The 14,992-nt window shown below is 40.4% G+C and overlaps 1 protein-coding gene across 6 annotated transcripts in view; it reads right to left on the reverse strand.

Annotated features, from left to right (window-relative positions):
- Positions 1-479: 479 nt before the first annotated feature.
- Positions 480-14,992, reverse strand: part of specc1la (sperm antigen with calponin homology and coiled-coil domains 1-like a) — a 73,336-nt gene continuing 58,823 nt past the window's right edge. For all 6 annotated transcript variants that reach the window (XM_015366301.2, XM_015366302.2, XM_015366297.2 and 3 more), the window contains 3 exons: positions 8,775-8,891; positions 8,323-8,382; positions 480-5,548 (listed from right to left, as the gene is read on the reverse strand). In XM_015366301.2, coding sequence (XP_015221787.2) covers positions 5,459-5,548; positions 8,323-8,382; positions 8,775-8,891 — 267 coding nt within the window. In that variant the 3' untranslated portion in view covers positions 480-5,458. The remainder of the gene's footprint in view (positions 5,549-8,322; positions 8,383-8,774; positions 8,892-14,992) is intronic.

A 14,992-nucleotide genomic window follows, 5' to 3' on the forward strand; every position in this document is an offset into this window, starting at 1 on the left:
CTCATCTTGCTGCAGGTTTATCCCCCCCGATTCAGAACTAGTAAAGCTCATATTCAATACGATCAGCTAATAGCCTTCTGTCAGAGCTTGTGCAATTATTCAAATAAGAACAGCATTTAGGATATCACTCAAGGGACATCCTTGAAATCCATCCGTTGCCCTGTAAGCATATATTTTTTAAGGTACTTTAAATGGTTTCAGGGAGAGTCGCAGCACATTTTATGGGAAACCTTAAACGGTCAATGAGCAGAATTCTGGAAAATCTCGGGGATCAGTGTAATCAACGACCGCAAAGAACGTGTCCATCGTGGAGAAATGTCGCCACCCTAAAAAAAGGCTACAAAAAATCTTTTTGACAAAGATTTGCCCAAAACACGGTCAACTCCCCAGAGCAAAGCAGGCAGAGTGATGGAACAGAACATCACATTCTTTCACATTTCCAACACGGCTTATTGAAAAAAAAACACAGGAAGTCAGAGAAGTGTTGAATGATTCTTAGCGGTTTGTATCAGCTGAATACAAAGGCAAGAACAGAATTATAGATGGGTTTGCCACAGGTTTAAAAAAGCGATACATAATTTAAACATTCTAATAATTACTGTCATACCAATGCCTGGAAGGCACAACTTAACATAGACACTCAGACAATGAAAACAGTCTTATCTTTACACATTCAATACAATATACTGAACATGAGAAACTAACATTCTACACTTCCAATTTTGCAGCTTTCAATTTTGGTGGTTACCTGTTTCTGTTGTTACAGGAGATTATTGACAGAGCACCAAACCCTCTTGATTTTGCTCTGGGAGTGAAAATCCAGGACTACTGTATGTACATTGGAGAGCCACACAGATGAAAAGTAGCACTAGCTTGCAAACCCAGGTCTGTCATTTACACACATTTGCTACGAGGTTGGTCTCAATTGGGTGCACCTCCAACAGTACATTCTTCAAGTGGGCTTGCGCAAGTATGGGATTACCCTTCAGATCAAAGAGAAAGCACACAGAGAAAGTTGTGTATAACACTGGGGCAGAAAAAACAAATACACCTGCCCAAAATCTACTGCTAAATGCCCTTTCAATAATTACTAAGATGTCAAGGAGGGCATGTACTGAATTATTCTGAAATCCCAAACCGCTCCACTTCCTTCAGCTAACCCCAGAACAGTCTTACATGAATAGTGGAACATTCATTTGCTATTCCTGGACAAAAAAATGTTTAGGGCCACCTTCATAATGCATTTTAAGGCACTCAAAGTTTTCTGATGCTATAGATGATATCAATACATTTGCATTAGTATAATTCATTAAAAAAAATTGAAATGTTTGCAATATAAAGTCAAATGGGGAATGTTTAAAGTTCCTATTAAAATAAATCTCTATTTTCATTTTGGGAAATAAATATAGAACAGGTTTTCACCTTGACATGGTGGTATAAGGTTTAATTAATACAGTGTGTAAATACTGTACTGTACTTTGGTTTGGATCCACAAAATGAAATCTGGCTAAAGCTGGTTTTATCATAATCTCAAATTCCTTATTCTTTTCAAATGCACTCTTGAACCATTCTGTCACCTGTAAAAATGATCATTTTATTTTTTCTTTAACACCTTAGTGCATAAAATGAACACTGTGCTAACACTTTTATGCATCCAGCCCTCAATATTTGTGTCTTATTTTCAGGGGTTTCCAGCCATGATTCTCAAAAACTACTAACTCAACAAGTTTCCGACTTCACTCAGTCCCTGAATGAAGATTTTTTTAAAACCTACAGGACTGGGGTTTCTCCTGGACCACTGCTGGAGGTAATTATTCTAATGCAAATGTATATAACAATGTAAAGTACAGTGGGGATTTGTGTTAAATAAATCAGAGATAAAATGTTGGAACAGTCACTGGCGGTTCCAACATTTTATCTCACTGCAAGCCACTTCTCCTACCAGTTATGCTGCCTCCTTCAAGGAGGATGTTCAAAGCATTGCCATAAACCAGAACAACAGAAATCACAGCTGTGTTCAGGTATTTCCTCTTCTTCTCAGATGCAGCCAGATATAGAAAGGAGCAGCCTTCTTCTCTCAGACAGACATCTGCTTAATGCTAGATATTGTACAGTAAATGACATCTGCTGGAAACATATCTTATTAATATAATGCTAACCTTCCTGAGAATATGGAAATCTACATAAGATACCTAGAATAAATATGTGCTTCCTAAACTAAAAAAGTCTCATTCGTTTTACTACCAGAGAAGCACTAGGCTAGCCATTACCAGAGAGGACGGGAGTGGTAGTGTGGAGCAGTGGTTAGGGTTCCAAACTTGTAACTGGAAGGTTGTGGGTTCAACTCCCAGGTGAGACACTCCTACTCTACCAGTGAAGAAGGTGCTTCACCTGTGCTCCTCCAGTACAATCCCCAGATGTATAGATGGGTGCAAATGCTAGATGTGCTGGATAAAAAAACAAACTAGGATTTTGACAGGATACACATCCACTGGTATTGTAAGCTGCCTACTGTTAAGAAAAATAGGAATCATAAAATGTATCATACAGTATACTACATAAGGAAGACAAACTCTTAAAGCTAGAAGGGGAAAAAAATCAAGTTCAGCATCAGCAACATTTCTTCCAAATTCAGTACAATCATTTAATCTAAATTTCAGCAAGAGAGGTGCAACAGAGGAAGACTTAGTGGGCAGAAGTCCTGGATGGTACAGCATTCCCACAGGCACACTGATAATTATCCGTGAGTGTAACTCTTCTAGCCCAGATGTGTCCCCCCCAAAAACAGAGAGCCAGCAAGGGGTAGCTTATATTCTGGCACCCAGGAAAGGGCAGACAATTCGTAGTGTCACACAAGTGGCAAGAAACAGCTGCACATTTTGTCAGCTGAAACTGCGCCATTTTAGAAATACAACAGAAATCTGAACTCTAAATAAAACCAGCCAAGGCTCAGTCAAAACCTATGGGAACTCCATGAAATAAAATAGTCATTCGTTTTTCTTTTTCCATTTCCCCCAACACTGTTTCATATTAGATAGAAGATACTGTAGATTGCAAACTAGCGAGGAAGATATTTAATCTAATAATGACGGTAAGAAACAGTTCAGTGGCTGCCACTCTTTAACCTTTAAAAATTAGTACTCTCAAAGGAGCAATTCCAGTTAAATCATAACTACCAGCATCAATAAGTCTTTTTTATGGTATTGTTTTCTTAATTCTGTAGATAATGGGAACGTGATCACTGTTTATTTAAGCAAGAGCTGTCTGAAAATTTGACGGCTCTTTTTCTTTGAAGCAAGCATTTTCAAAACACTTCAAACAGGTACAAAGTGGTGTCAAAAAAGTGAAAGAGCACACACTTTTATACACACTCTACATTGCAGAAAGTGATCTATTTTTATCTGTAGCTACACAAAAAACAGAAGCAGCAGCACAGAAACTTGTCTCAAGTCACCAGGACGCCTTCTGAAGACATGGGGTTATGAAAAATCTGAACTGAAGTCAAAATAAAGGAAACTCTTCTCTGTGCTTTTTCATCACTGAACTCTTAAAAAAATCATGTTTGTTCTGAATAAAAGATTCTTTGTTTTTTCAGTTGTTGCAAGAATTATGTTATTATTATTAAAAGTAATGTTTTATTAAAGCAACATGGCTCCTCATTTTAGTTCTTTAGACAGTAGACGCAGTTTATCTGTGTTACTGTATCCATCCACAGTAAGACGGTACAGTAGCTTCTCAGTTAACAAAAATCTTTCCTACAGGAATCCATTCTTTTTTAATGCTGCCTAACGTAATGACAATCACTAACAATTTAAGAATAAATGACTAGTCTATAGTTCTTGAAATCTGTGAAACAAGAATTTGTCAATAAATATGCAGAGATATTCAAATCTACAACAATGTAAAGCTTCCAGGTACGAGTAATGCCAACTACCTCTGGACAATGTTTCCCTCAGGTGATATGCATAATCACAAATGACAGTATGGCAGACTGTACTGCTCCCTGACAGCTGACAAGCAAGTTACACAAGAACCGGAAACAAAAGCAAGAAGTTCCAGGAAACATCTGCATGTGAAAATAAGGCAGTCATGCAAGCACAAGCAAGCGTCTCTGTGGTCATGCGGTGTTGCACTCACGGTTAAATATACCCTTTCATAAACTAGGTCGGTCAGCAGCTGAAGGTGTAGCAAGAGAAAGACCGATCCACTCGATTCAGCTAAAGCACTGCCAGAAGAAAATCTGAAGCTGTCAGGTGACTAATGTAGATTCAATTTTAAAAGGTAATACCTGAATGTTCTGACAACGGATGATAAATAAACTTTGTTTTAAAAAAAAATCAAGAATGTGTGCGTGGGTTAGCCGTCTAATACCTACTACATCTGACACCACTTCTTCCTCTCAGGGTATGAGGTGACAACTGACTGGAGTGGACAATATTAGTGGCTAATAAATTCCACTGGTGAAAGCAAACAAAAATATATCACTGAACAACTCCAAGAGCTTTGGGTTCCAGATGTGAGAATATGGTTTCAATGCAGAGTTCTCTCTCTTAAAAAGGCACAAAGGTGGGATTTTGACTTTCACAAACTAAGAAAAAACGGTCTTAATGAGTTTATCAACAATAGCAACTCATCAAGAGTATCACAGGAGTGCAAGCTGCAGAAATGTAAGCTTTATGTTGAGGGGGAAAGCAAATATCTAGCCACAATTTACCTGAACACGTACAGGGCTCACAATGTGCAATAGTCTGTGAAAGAAAATCCAAATATTTATTGTTGGGGCTTATCCTTATAAAAATATACTGGACAAAGAAGCTCCATTGTCTGTCTAAACACAGGTACTGCTTAGTTTTTCCTGTTACAATCATTTTTTATTGGTTGAGTGTGGTCAAAGTCTGTGCTTTTCTTTGTTTGAGACAAGTATTACATTGTCAATGTCAGAAAGACAACAGCGCTGAGACAGTTTTTTAAGTGGCAGCTGAAGAACAGAAGACGAGACAAATGTGGAGTCGACCTTACGGACAGCTGTTTGCCTGACAAAGGGACAGTGACTGCTGTTCCTTCTGGTGCTACAAGGGGGACTTGTGTTTTTTCCTGCCTTCCTGGCTAATCGAGAAGATCAGAGCATAGCTGCACTGAGAAGGTGCACTGCGTGATTGCTGGAACGCTACCGCAAAAATCCCAAATGGCACTTTTCTCCTCTGTTAAAGCTCAGTCCCAGAGTTCTTGATAAGGAGTCTTCCTGATTACCCTGATTAACATGCTCAGACGAGGGGCATCAGGATTTGAGCGCTGAGAGTGAATGAGAAGCATCTCCGCCTTAAGTCCCTCTCGGCTCTGCAGAGCGGGGCTCCACGCTCGGGCGTCGGCTGGGGGATGACAATGCTGCTGTGCTGTGGGCTGCTGCTGCCTGTGTGTCGGGTAGCGAACTCGCCGGGGGCCTTGGTGTGGGGCACGGTCAGGTCTCGAAGTATTTGTAAATGGCCGTGACGTAGATCATGACGCTCTGCCAGTCGGGTCGCTCCGTGTGCACCATCTCGTTGATGTCCTGCGGTCGCCAAGAGACAAACATCATTAGAATTCTGTCACGGTGTTCGGGCTGAGCCATGACTGGTGCAACCAAATACAGCACCGAGAAAAAAAGAATGAGAAAAAGAATTCATCACAGTTAGTTATTGGTCACGGTTTGCTCTTCAGATTTACAAAACATTAAATTAAAGGACAAGACATTTAAAAGAATAAGGATTATGCATTATCAGTACTATTTAATCACTTAAGTTGCAATCTGTGTATTGTGATACATTAGTGGTATTCTACATGCCATATACACAAAAAAACAGTTTCAGGTAGGCATATCAACCAGATCTGTGTTTGCTGAGGTTGAAGTCCAATCTATCGACATCCCAGTTCACTGTGTGTACTCAGAAAGCTACAGCTTGTTTCTTTTTCTCTGCTTCAACTTGTACATCCTGCACCAGTCATTTCAAAGAAAATCATTTTCTCAACACTAAGAAATGGAAAAAATCCAATAACAAGTAGTCTCCTATTGTGATGTGTACAATGGCGCAGTCACTCAACAAGATAGGAATCAAGGAAAGAAAGAGTATACAACATCCTAATCAATTTTTTCTGTGAAGATGGTATTTATATCAGTGTATATATATTTAAACTCTGACAGACCTATGACACTGATCACAAAGGCAGCTGAATTCACTGAACATCCTCATGATGCTAAAACTCCTGTAATTAACTTAGGTGTTTTTCAGTAATAGGAGGACTGTAGAGATTGAGTTATTGCCATGACAAAATTCCATTCCATAGCAATGCTATTTTAAAAAAAGGGTCATATCAGAAATACAAAGAACAGAATCCCTGATTAGAACACAGAAGACATCCTGGAATAGAAGGAACAGGACTGTTTCACTGGGAAACTAGTTTCTAGTACATTCCGTGTTGTTGAAAATACATTTCAATTTGATTTTTAGGCTTGACAGAGAAGCAACCGAAAATTAAAAATGAAACAAAGCTCAAACCGCAAACACCTCCTCCATCTCAGTTCAGAAATGAAAACGCTTAACTACTACAGCAATGCAGTTAAAAACAATTTTACAGAAACCAGAAACACTATTTTCTCAATAATAGTATAGTAACTGTTTAACAGTTCCAAGAGGATCACCTAATCAAGTGCAGACAAGAGCTGTCTTGTATCTGAGCCAGAAAAGCCACTCCTCTTGAAAAAAAGTAACACCGCAATTCTGCACTTTAAAGCCAAAGTAAATGAGCACATTTCTGTTTTGTGCTAATCTTTATCCATCAGCAGGTCACTTTTAGGTACTTGGAGTTTCAAGAGGGCAGTAATGGAAAACTATCCATCTTTCCATGCTGAGCATCTGGCTGCCCTTGTGCGAAATGACACAGGTTAGCCGTGCCGTTAGAAAAGAGTGAGCAAACTGAAACTACACATTGTCTATTCTGTCTTGACAAAATCTACTTGTTGTTGTCAAGTACTTCCTGAAGTTGGATTTTTTAGCTTAATAACGCCATTGTGGAGAACCGTTGGAATATGCCCTCTCAAGCTTTTTAAAGAACACTGTCAGTCAAAGCCAGGAAAGCGCTTTTGTGGAACAAGTGCTGGATTGTAGTCTGCTTTCCTGGAAGGCTCTGGATTGGCTTTTTATGCGATTCTGCTGACAGGTGCAGGGAGGTAATACAGGCTCCTCTCTGAGGAGCATTCAGCAGGCTCATCTTCATGTTTTGACTTTTGAGATGGTTGTTTTTTTTTAAAAAGGTCTGCTGTGCTAGATCGGTGAATTAAACCTTCTTCTGACAATCTGCTGAGATTCCCACTGGAAAACTGCTAGTGGCTGGAAATAACATTAAAGTTGAAGTGTTCAGTTACAATAAAAAGGTAAATATCAGATAACAAATCACATTAATGTGTGAATACAATACACATTTGTAATCTCCTTATATTAAAGGCCTCAGGATAGGAGTCTAATTTTAACCTTTTAACTGCATAATCAAACAAGGTAGTTGTAAGTCTTTACTACAGTGTTTCCTTTTTTTGAGCTTTGAAATCATGAGATTTTCAGCCCCAAAGGTTCTATTCAGGACGTTTAGAGGCACTCTGTTCTTTTAACTCTTTGTTGTGATAAACCCAACTTCTATAAGTGACAGTGGAACGAATTAAACTTAAGCCTCACAAAGGAACTTGAGATCTAAACATTACATGAACAAAATTGTAAAAAAAATAAAATAAATAAAAGGCCGGCCAGCAATCTCCCCTTTACAAAAACAGATATTTCGATGTTCCTTGACCACTGTAGTGCAGTAGTCATTGACTGGGTCTACTGGTAAAACTTCCCTGTGCTGTTCTATGACACTTGACTTATATTCATAAACTAAGCTGTGTGAGTGTCTGTGACCTGCCCCTGACCTTGCTCTTATTAGTAGTACCAATTACACCCACCGTCAACTCAAAATCTGTCATTTCACAGCAACACAGTACTGTATATATGTTCAGAAGATTGCAGAATACATTATATGGTATTGATGAAACCCAAACAGGATATGTATAACATTCTTTAGTGTGTTGATTACTGTCACAACAGAAACCACCTTTTGTTCTATAAACAACGGTGTTACTGGTATCAAAGATTAAACAGTGAGCTTCAAGTAAATGTTTGCTATTGGGGCGTCCCTCTTCCATTGGTATCAGCAAGGAGGTGATGAAATATCACGCAGCTAAGAGAGAAGGGGTTAATTTTGTACTGTAAGCGATAAAACAAGCACCGCAGCACAGGGATTTTTTTATGATCTTACCAATGTGGACTTGATGCCAACACTCTCCGCAGCCTGGAAAGCCAACGTGAAATTTCTTCTCTGAAAAAGAGAGCAAAGTACAATGAGCTTCCTGTGTTATTGAGAGTTTAAAAGTCACCCATCCTGTCCTTCCACTTACACAAAAGCTGGAGTTTTATTAAAAGGCCAAGAAGCTAGCAAAATTTCAGTCAACTCTACGCAGCTCGAGAACGAATTCAAATGCTTGTATTTGGATATCATCTGCACTGCTTGAATTTTTTCCTTCCCGAAACTCTGTCATGAATAAAACCTTGACACAACACGACCAAGGTGTGGCTTTGTTTTGTTGTTTTGGGTCATGTATTCAATATGCAAAAATGCATAGTGAACTATCTGAAGACAGATTCTATCTATCCTCCACTGTGGTTCAAAATCTCCTAGGAGCCCCAAACAGATCTAGCCTCACCACATACCTTGTCCTGGCTGTTTAGCTCCTGGTATGGAATGTGAGCAGGAAGGTAGGTGTGCAGAACAGCACAGAATGCCAGGCCATCATTCCAGCTGCTGCTAAAATTAGTGATGTCAATGTTCTGGAAGAGGAAAAGGAAAAAAAAATGTCAGGTGCTTGCTGCTCAGCTACTCAAAGACAATATATATCTTCAAATGTGCGTACTGTACATTTCATTGATGGATCCGTGAAAGCAACGCTCTACAAACATTACATGGCTTATGAACAACCATCTGTCCCCACTCATTCCAGGGCTTGTCCATACAGACCCAGGACGTGGCGGCATACACAAGACTTGTCTCAACATTTGCATAATGTACAAGTAATAGGTTTATTTCATGCTGAAAAAAAAGAAGAAAGAGAACACAACGTTTCGGCTGTGGAGCCTTCTTCAGGTGTGAGCTTTGCATAATGTAATGCTCTGCCTGGCACTATACTTTATTTGTTCTGTTTCTTTTTCATCCAATAGGGATAATCCGACTGGACTGTTGGTTTGACTCTGCAGAACTCTTCTGGTAGGTTGCATGGAAAAACATTAGACAAAGCATGTGATCACCCCCATAATAAAAGGAGAATAGACAGTTCTTTAGGAATTTTCTTCTAAATACTTGACCAAGTCTTATTTCAATTGGCTCAAATCCCATCAAGGACATGGTCACAACTTGCATCCCTTGACTCCAAACTGAGAAGACAAATAAGCTTTCTGATAATGGATGGACAGCTAATACAAAACACGACTCAAAATACAATCTAGGCTTGATCGGGCTGTCCCAAACCAAGGTTTTATTGATCTCAGACGCAGGATCATGCTTTGTGTTCTTTGTGCTTTGTGTTCCCAATTCCAGAAAGCTGAGGGTTAAAGGTAGACAAACTGCTTATCCCACTGTGGCTCATCTTCCTGGAGCCTGAAATAACCTGACAACCTTTTCTGTCGCACTGCAATAACTCAGCTCCTCCCCACAAACTGTCTTTTATTGCAGCAGACAATTAAGCAAATACTGTATGTTTACAGGTATGTCATAAACAGGCAATAAGCTTTTAATTGTTTTATGTCATTTGAAAGCTGAGCACGATTAAACAGCAAAGACAACAGGTGAGTACAGTATGTAGGCTTTTTGGATGGAAGGTGCCACTTTAAAGACACAAGTCTGTATCTTCATGTTAACACACACCTTTATGCTCATGCCCATCTGCCCTGCAGCCTCCACCCATTCTCCACTGGCTGAATGGCACACTGTACCACACACGTGCAGAAAGAGAGGCACTTCTTTACATAAAGAAGTTAGGGGCATCTGGAAAAAAAAACCACCTAACTGCATTAGTTCCTGTCTCAACCTCATCCGAAAAGCAGCTGGCTGAGATTCTCCGAAAACTAAGCCGCTACCAACAGACCAGCACGAGCCTGGGAATAAACTCAGCCCAAGCCGCTGGATCACGAGAGGCTTCGATTTGGTCCCGTCTCAGACCACCAGACCCTCTCACCCTTGTGTTCTCAGCCTCAAAATAACCGTTTCTTTTTCCGTCTTATCAGAATAGTATCCTGCAACAAAACAATGCAAGGGTGAGTCTTCACAGCACAATGTGCTCTTTTTAGCAGATTTTCCCCCCGGTATTTGAATTTGCTGATCATGTAAAACAAGTCAATCTGAGGAGCGGGGGGTTGTGTGTTAGTGGGCCTCACAGCGAGACATGCTGCAGCTCGATGACAGGCTCCCAGGACACGACAGAAACAGGTTTTAGATTGATTAACCTTCAAGGCAGAATCCCAGAAAAGGTATCAATCCAGCAGGCTTCTTCAGAATGAACAGTGATACACGAGCCAGAAGGTAGAAATGGACACTGCTGAAGTGCACTAAAAACCCAAAACAGGAGCCACTTTACCCAAAGGGTGGTGGGAGTGTGAAACGAGTTACCCAGCCATGGTTTTGAAGCTGGATGAGAGAGCCTTGGGTCAATGAACTACTAACTACCAAAAAACCTAGAAGGGCTAAATGAGTCCTTCTGCTCTAAACTGAAGACACCTAGACAGAACCCCAGTACCCGCTGGACATAAAAATGTCAAAGACGACTAGAGCAAAAAATAACTAATGTTGTTCTGCAAAGCATGATGTACATAAGGTTGATGCTACAGATGATATATGCCCACTGTGCCGGAAAGTGTTTCAGTAGGTGCCATCACTGTATTGTGATAGTTCACCGTTTTACATTTACAATAACTGGGACAAAAAAAAAAAAAAGACCTTTCTAACCACCTCCTTTGGAATTATATCCCAAAGCATTCCCACAAAGCCCTGTGAGATCCTTCAGGGGCGGCAAAAGCTGAAAACTAACCCGGTAAACCACAGGGTCAACACCACTTAAAAACAAATCAATATTACCCCCCCCCAAAAAAAAATTCTCAGAAGTTCATGCAGCATGAGAAATCGTCGCCTGGAGAAGATTTATTCCCGGTCAAGTTCAGCACAAAAACAACAAGAAACCCCCCCCTTCTTTCTGGTCTGCTTCCTCTCCTTGTCCCTGAAGAAGACAGCCTCCCAGTGGCCGTGGCCCCACCTCTGCAGAGCCTGCAACCTACGTGCCTGCGCTCACAGTCCGGGGCAGGGGGCGCTCGGGGCTCCAAAAGGGTTCCGTTGCCATCGGAAACGGCTTTGTCCGGCCAGAGCAGGAACAGCGATTCACAGATGTTGGAGGTGGGGCGGAATAAGAATAGCACAGCCCTGAATCAGAGGCAGGAAATACAGCCAGTTGCTGGATGAAGACCAGTGCATTTTTAAGATACCCGTCCACACACACAGGCACCTTCCTCTGAAGTTTAATTTTGGCTCATTACTTCCTCATCGATTGCCACTCTCAATGGCCATTTCCTCATCGCTCTATAACTGATCTCTAGCTATCATCTAGGCAGGCCTACTGCCTCCCAAAACCCGGCAGGTAAACCCTCATTTTTAGGCTTCCTTTAAGGGGATTCTTGACACAGTTCATTTCTAACCTTTTAATCTGGTATTGTTCTAAGCGCGCTCTCGCAGGTCAGAAAAAAAATAACAGACACAGCTTTTCCTGCTGAGTCACTGATGCAGTCGGCGAGTGCTTATTTAAAACTGGCTGGAGTCAGATGGTGTTTTAACAGGGAGATTACTGAGCTGCCATGCAGATCTCTGATGTGGTCTTCCCAGTGAGAAAGTGTATGTTTTGCGTTGGAGATGGCTACCCTGGTTTCCTGAAAACATGTGAAAATACTAACCGCAGAAGAGATTTATGCTGCTATGGTAACCAGTAACATGCACACAAACTCTGTGATGCAATGCAGAGTGGCAGATGTGAAAATAAAATTCGCATGCTTCAAAAGAAGAAAAAAGACATCTGATTTTCATTCAGGATGATCACAGTTTAAATCCACTTTCATCTGGAGGAAACCCGGATGAAATGATAGCTATTCAGCATGTGTTGTCCAGAGTGGTCAGAAACAGTGAAGAGTGGGTTGAGGGCTACAGCCCCATCACCAGTTTCACCTACAGTACAGTATGTCACTGATGACCAGTGACTGGGTCTAACCAAACAGTGATGGTCTACCCAGCCTGTATCGAGATTGAGCGTTACTGTATTCTCTGCATACCACGCAGCATTAACTCAAAATGTGCAAGAACCCCCAACCACACAGCTCTGCTGATCAATGGAAACTCTCCTGTAGGCACCAGGACGTCAAATGTTAAATGTTTTGGACATACAGTACATGAGGTCTGCTCTCATGTTTCTCTTCAAACTGGGGGGAGATAAGTACCCTCTCAATGTCCAAATTACCACCTTCAGGCATGACATTTGCTGGAAGACCTAACTCCATGGAGAAACACCAATATTTTAATGTTGTGCAGAAATCAGTCTCGAGGAGACCAACACGGCTACTGTAGATTACATTTCACCAGAGCAAAACCACGGCAGGATGGTCCGATTCCAATTCTTATCTTAAAAAAAGTACTTCATTACCTTTCTTTCTTCTTTTTTTAATGCCTGAGCTCTCACTTTTAACTTTTTTTTTTAATCTGCTATATTTGGAAAATGGAATAAAAAACCATTAACTCCAAAAATAAAATAAAGTGGGAATTCCAAAGTGAAAAAGAACTGTTCTTTGAGCCGGTGAAGCATCTGACCCTCTGAAAAACAATCCTCTGTTTCAGAATTCTAACCAGACAGAGGCTAAGAATTCAAGGAACGGGGAAGAATTATTGTACTCTAGTGCCAGGAATTCCAGTTTCTTTCATTTTGTTTCTGCACTGTTCATTCAAACTCTCTTCTGGAGTCCTTCTTTGATTTGACATCTCCACAGCCAGCCATGTTTTACATTCCCACAAGAGCTCAGGACCCACCATCTCAGTAACTGAATTACCGTTTCATTCAGGGCTGCAGCTCAGGGGGGGGTATCCAGGACAAGGCCTGTGCGACTACTGAGGTGCATTATAAGTTGTGATGATGACAAAGAAAATATGTTTTCTCAAGGGACAGAATCAACCTAGAAGCACCAAAGAATATTGAATTATATGTCATTGTTATTTATTTCACAGGAATAACAGCATAAATCTAAGTCTTTATGCGCTGGATCTGGTTGTATTAGCATTACAGCCCTATGGCTAAGACGAAAACTCTTGTATCTTAACCCAGGCAGGGCGAACAAATACCGTTTTGACTACAGGAGTTTTGAGTTAGGGAAGAAGGGGGCAGATGCTCTCCATTATCAGTAAGAGGACGGCGAGACCTCGCAGTCACAAGGGGTTCGGGGCTGTTCAACATGTGTCCTCAAGACGCTTGGTCAAAAGCAGAGGATGGAGCCGGGAGGGAAAAGCTCAAGGGGAAATTATAAATCTGTCACGCTGGCCTTTGCATCAGCAACGGAGAGGAAATGAAGTAAGTTATTCGGAAACAATTAAAGAGAAATGGCTACGTGTACAGTGTGTCGCTGACTGAGAAGTTGTAAGAGTTGATAGGGAGAGGTGCTGTAAATGAAGACAAGTTGGGAAAATACTTTCCCATGGAAACCACAATCTGTTGTATTACAATTCTGTAGAAGGTTTATTTGATGTAGACCATCCTTATTAAAAAAGAGGAATGATTTCTGCCACCTACAAACTAAATATTCACTCTCCGATCAGGCAGGACTTGCTTGATTAGCAAAACACATCAGTGCCCACTGAGATAACTTTTCTATTCAGTACAGGTAGAGAGCCTGCAGAAATAAACAGCATTTTCTCACTGTTAGTTTGAAAACCTCCCAGAGCTTTTGTACAAAAACCACCACCAAAGAACTGGAAATTGTCACATATATTTTGGAAATTGAATCTGAGAGGTACTAAGTTTAAAATAATATTTTCTTGGATTTCCTAAATGAATGGTTTGCTTCTCCTTCTTCAAAAGAACAGGAGGCACATTTAACAAGATGCAAAATTGGAGATTAATTTAAAAAATGCATGCAATAGAGATGATGCAGACACTAACAAAAATATAATTAATTAACATAATTTCAACATGGGTGAAAAAAATCAGCACTTAAGAATACTGTTCTCTGAAAAGTCAGCCAGAACAAGCTAGATAACCTAATTTCTGTACTTGAGCTCTAGCAGTATTTTGTCTTTTTATTACCTATTTTTGGTATAACCTGAAATATAGGAGTATAGCAACATAAAAGAAGTGAATTAGTAAGATTGCATCCGGCATCGTAAAAGCAATAAGGCTTCTTTAACATGTCTGACCTGAGTTACATTGTTACAGAAACTGATCTTATGATACAAAATGGAGCCCTGATTTAAAGACCTGGAATACAGGCAGACAGATGGGGAAAGACCTGGAATACAGCGTGAGTCTGAATTTTAGCTTGAAGCAGCTACAGGGCTCTGAAATTGCAGTTTCACCGTGCAGGTGTGGAAGTGCTTTGGGACCCAAGTTTGAGAGACCTAAGCGTTCCCCATCATAAATTAAAATGGCTTACATAAGCCCAAGCACGACACCTTTTTTTAGATTACCTTGAAAGGTCATCTTTCTGAAAGTAAGCCTCCAACTCTTCTCCCAACAAGAAGTTTTTTCAGTTAAATGATGTAAACACTAATACAACAGAGGAAAAAACCTTACAGTAGACTATATATTACATCTGTCACATTTTTCAAGATTAAACACTCATGTCAGAGATATTCTTAAATC

Source organism: Lepisosteus oculatus, chromosome 22, assembly GCF_040954835.1.
Source record: "Lepisosteus oculatus isolate fLepOcu1 chromosome 22, fLepOcu1.hap2, whole genome shotgun sequence".
Taxonomy (NCBI): domain Eukaryota; kingdom Metazoa; phylum Chordata; class Actinopteri; order Semionotiformes; family Lepisosteidae; genus Lepisosteus; species Lepisosteus oculatus.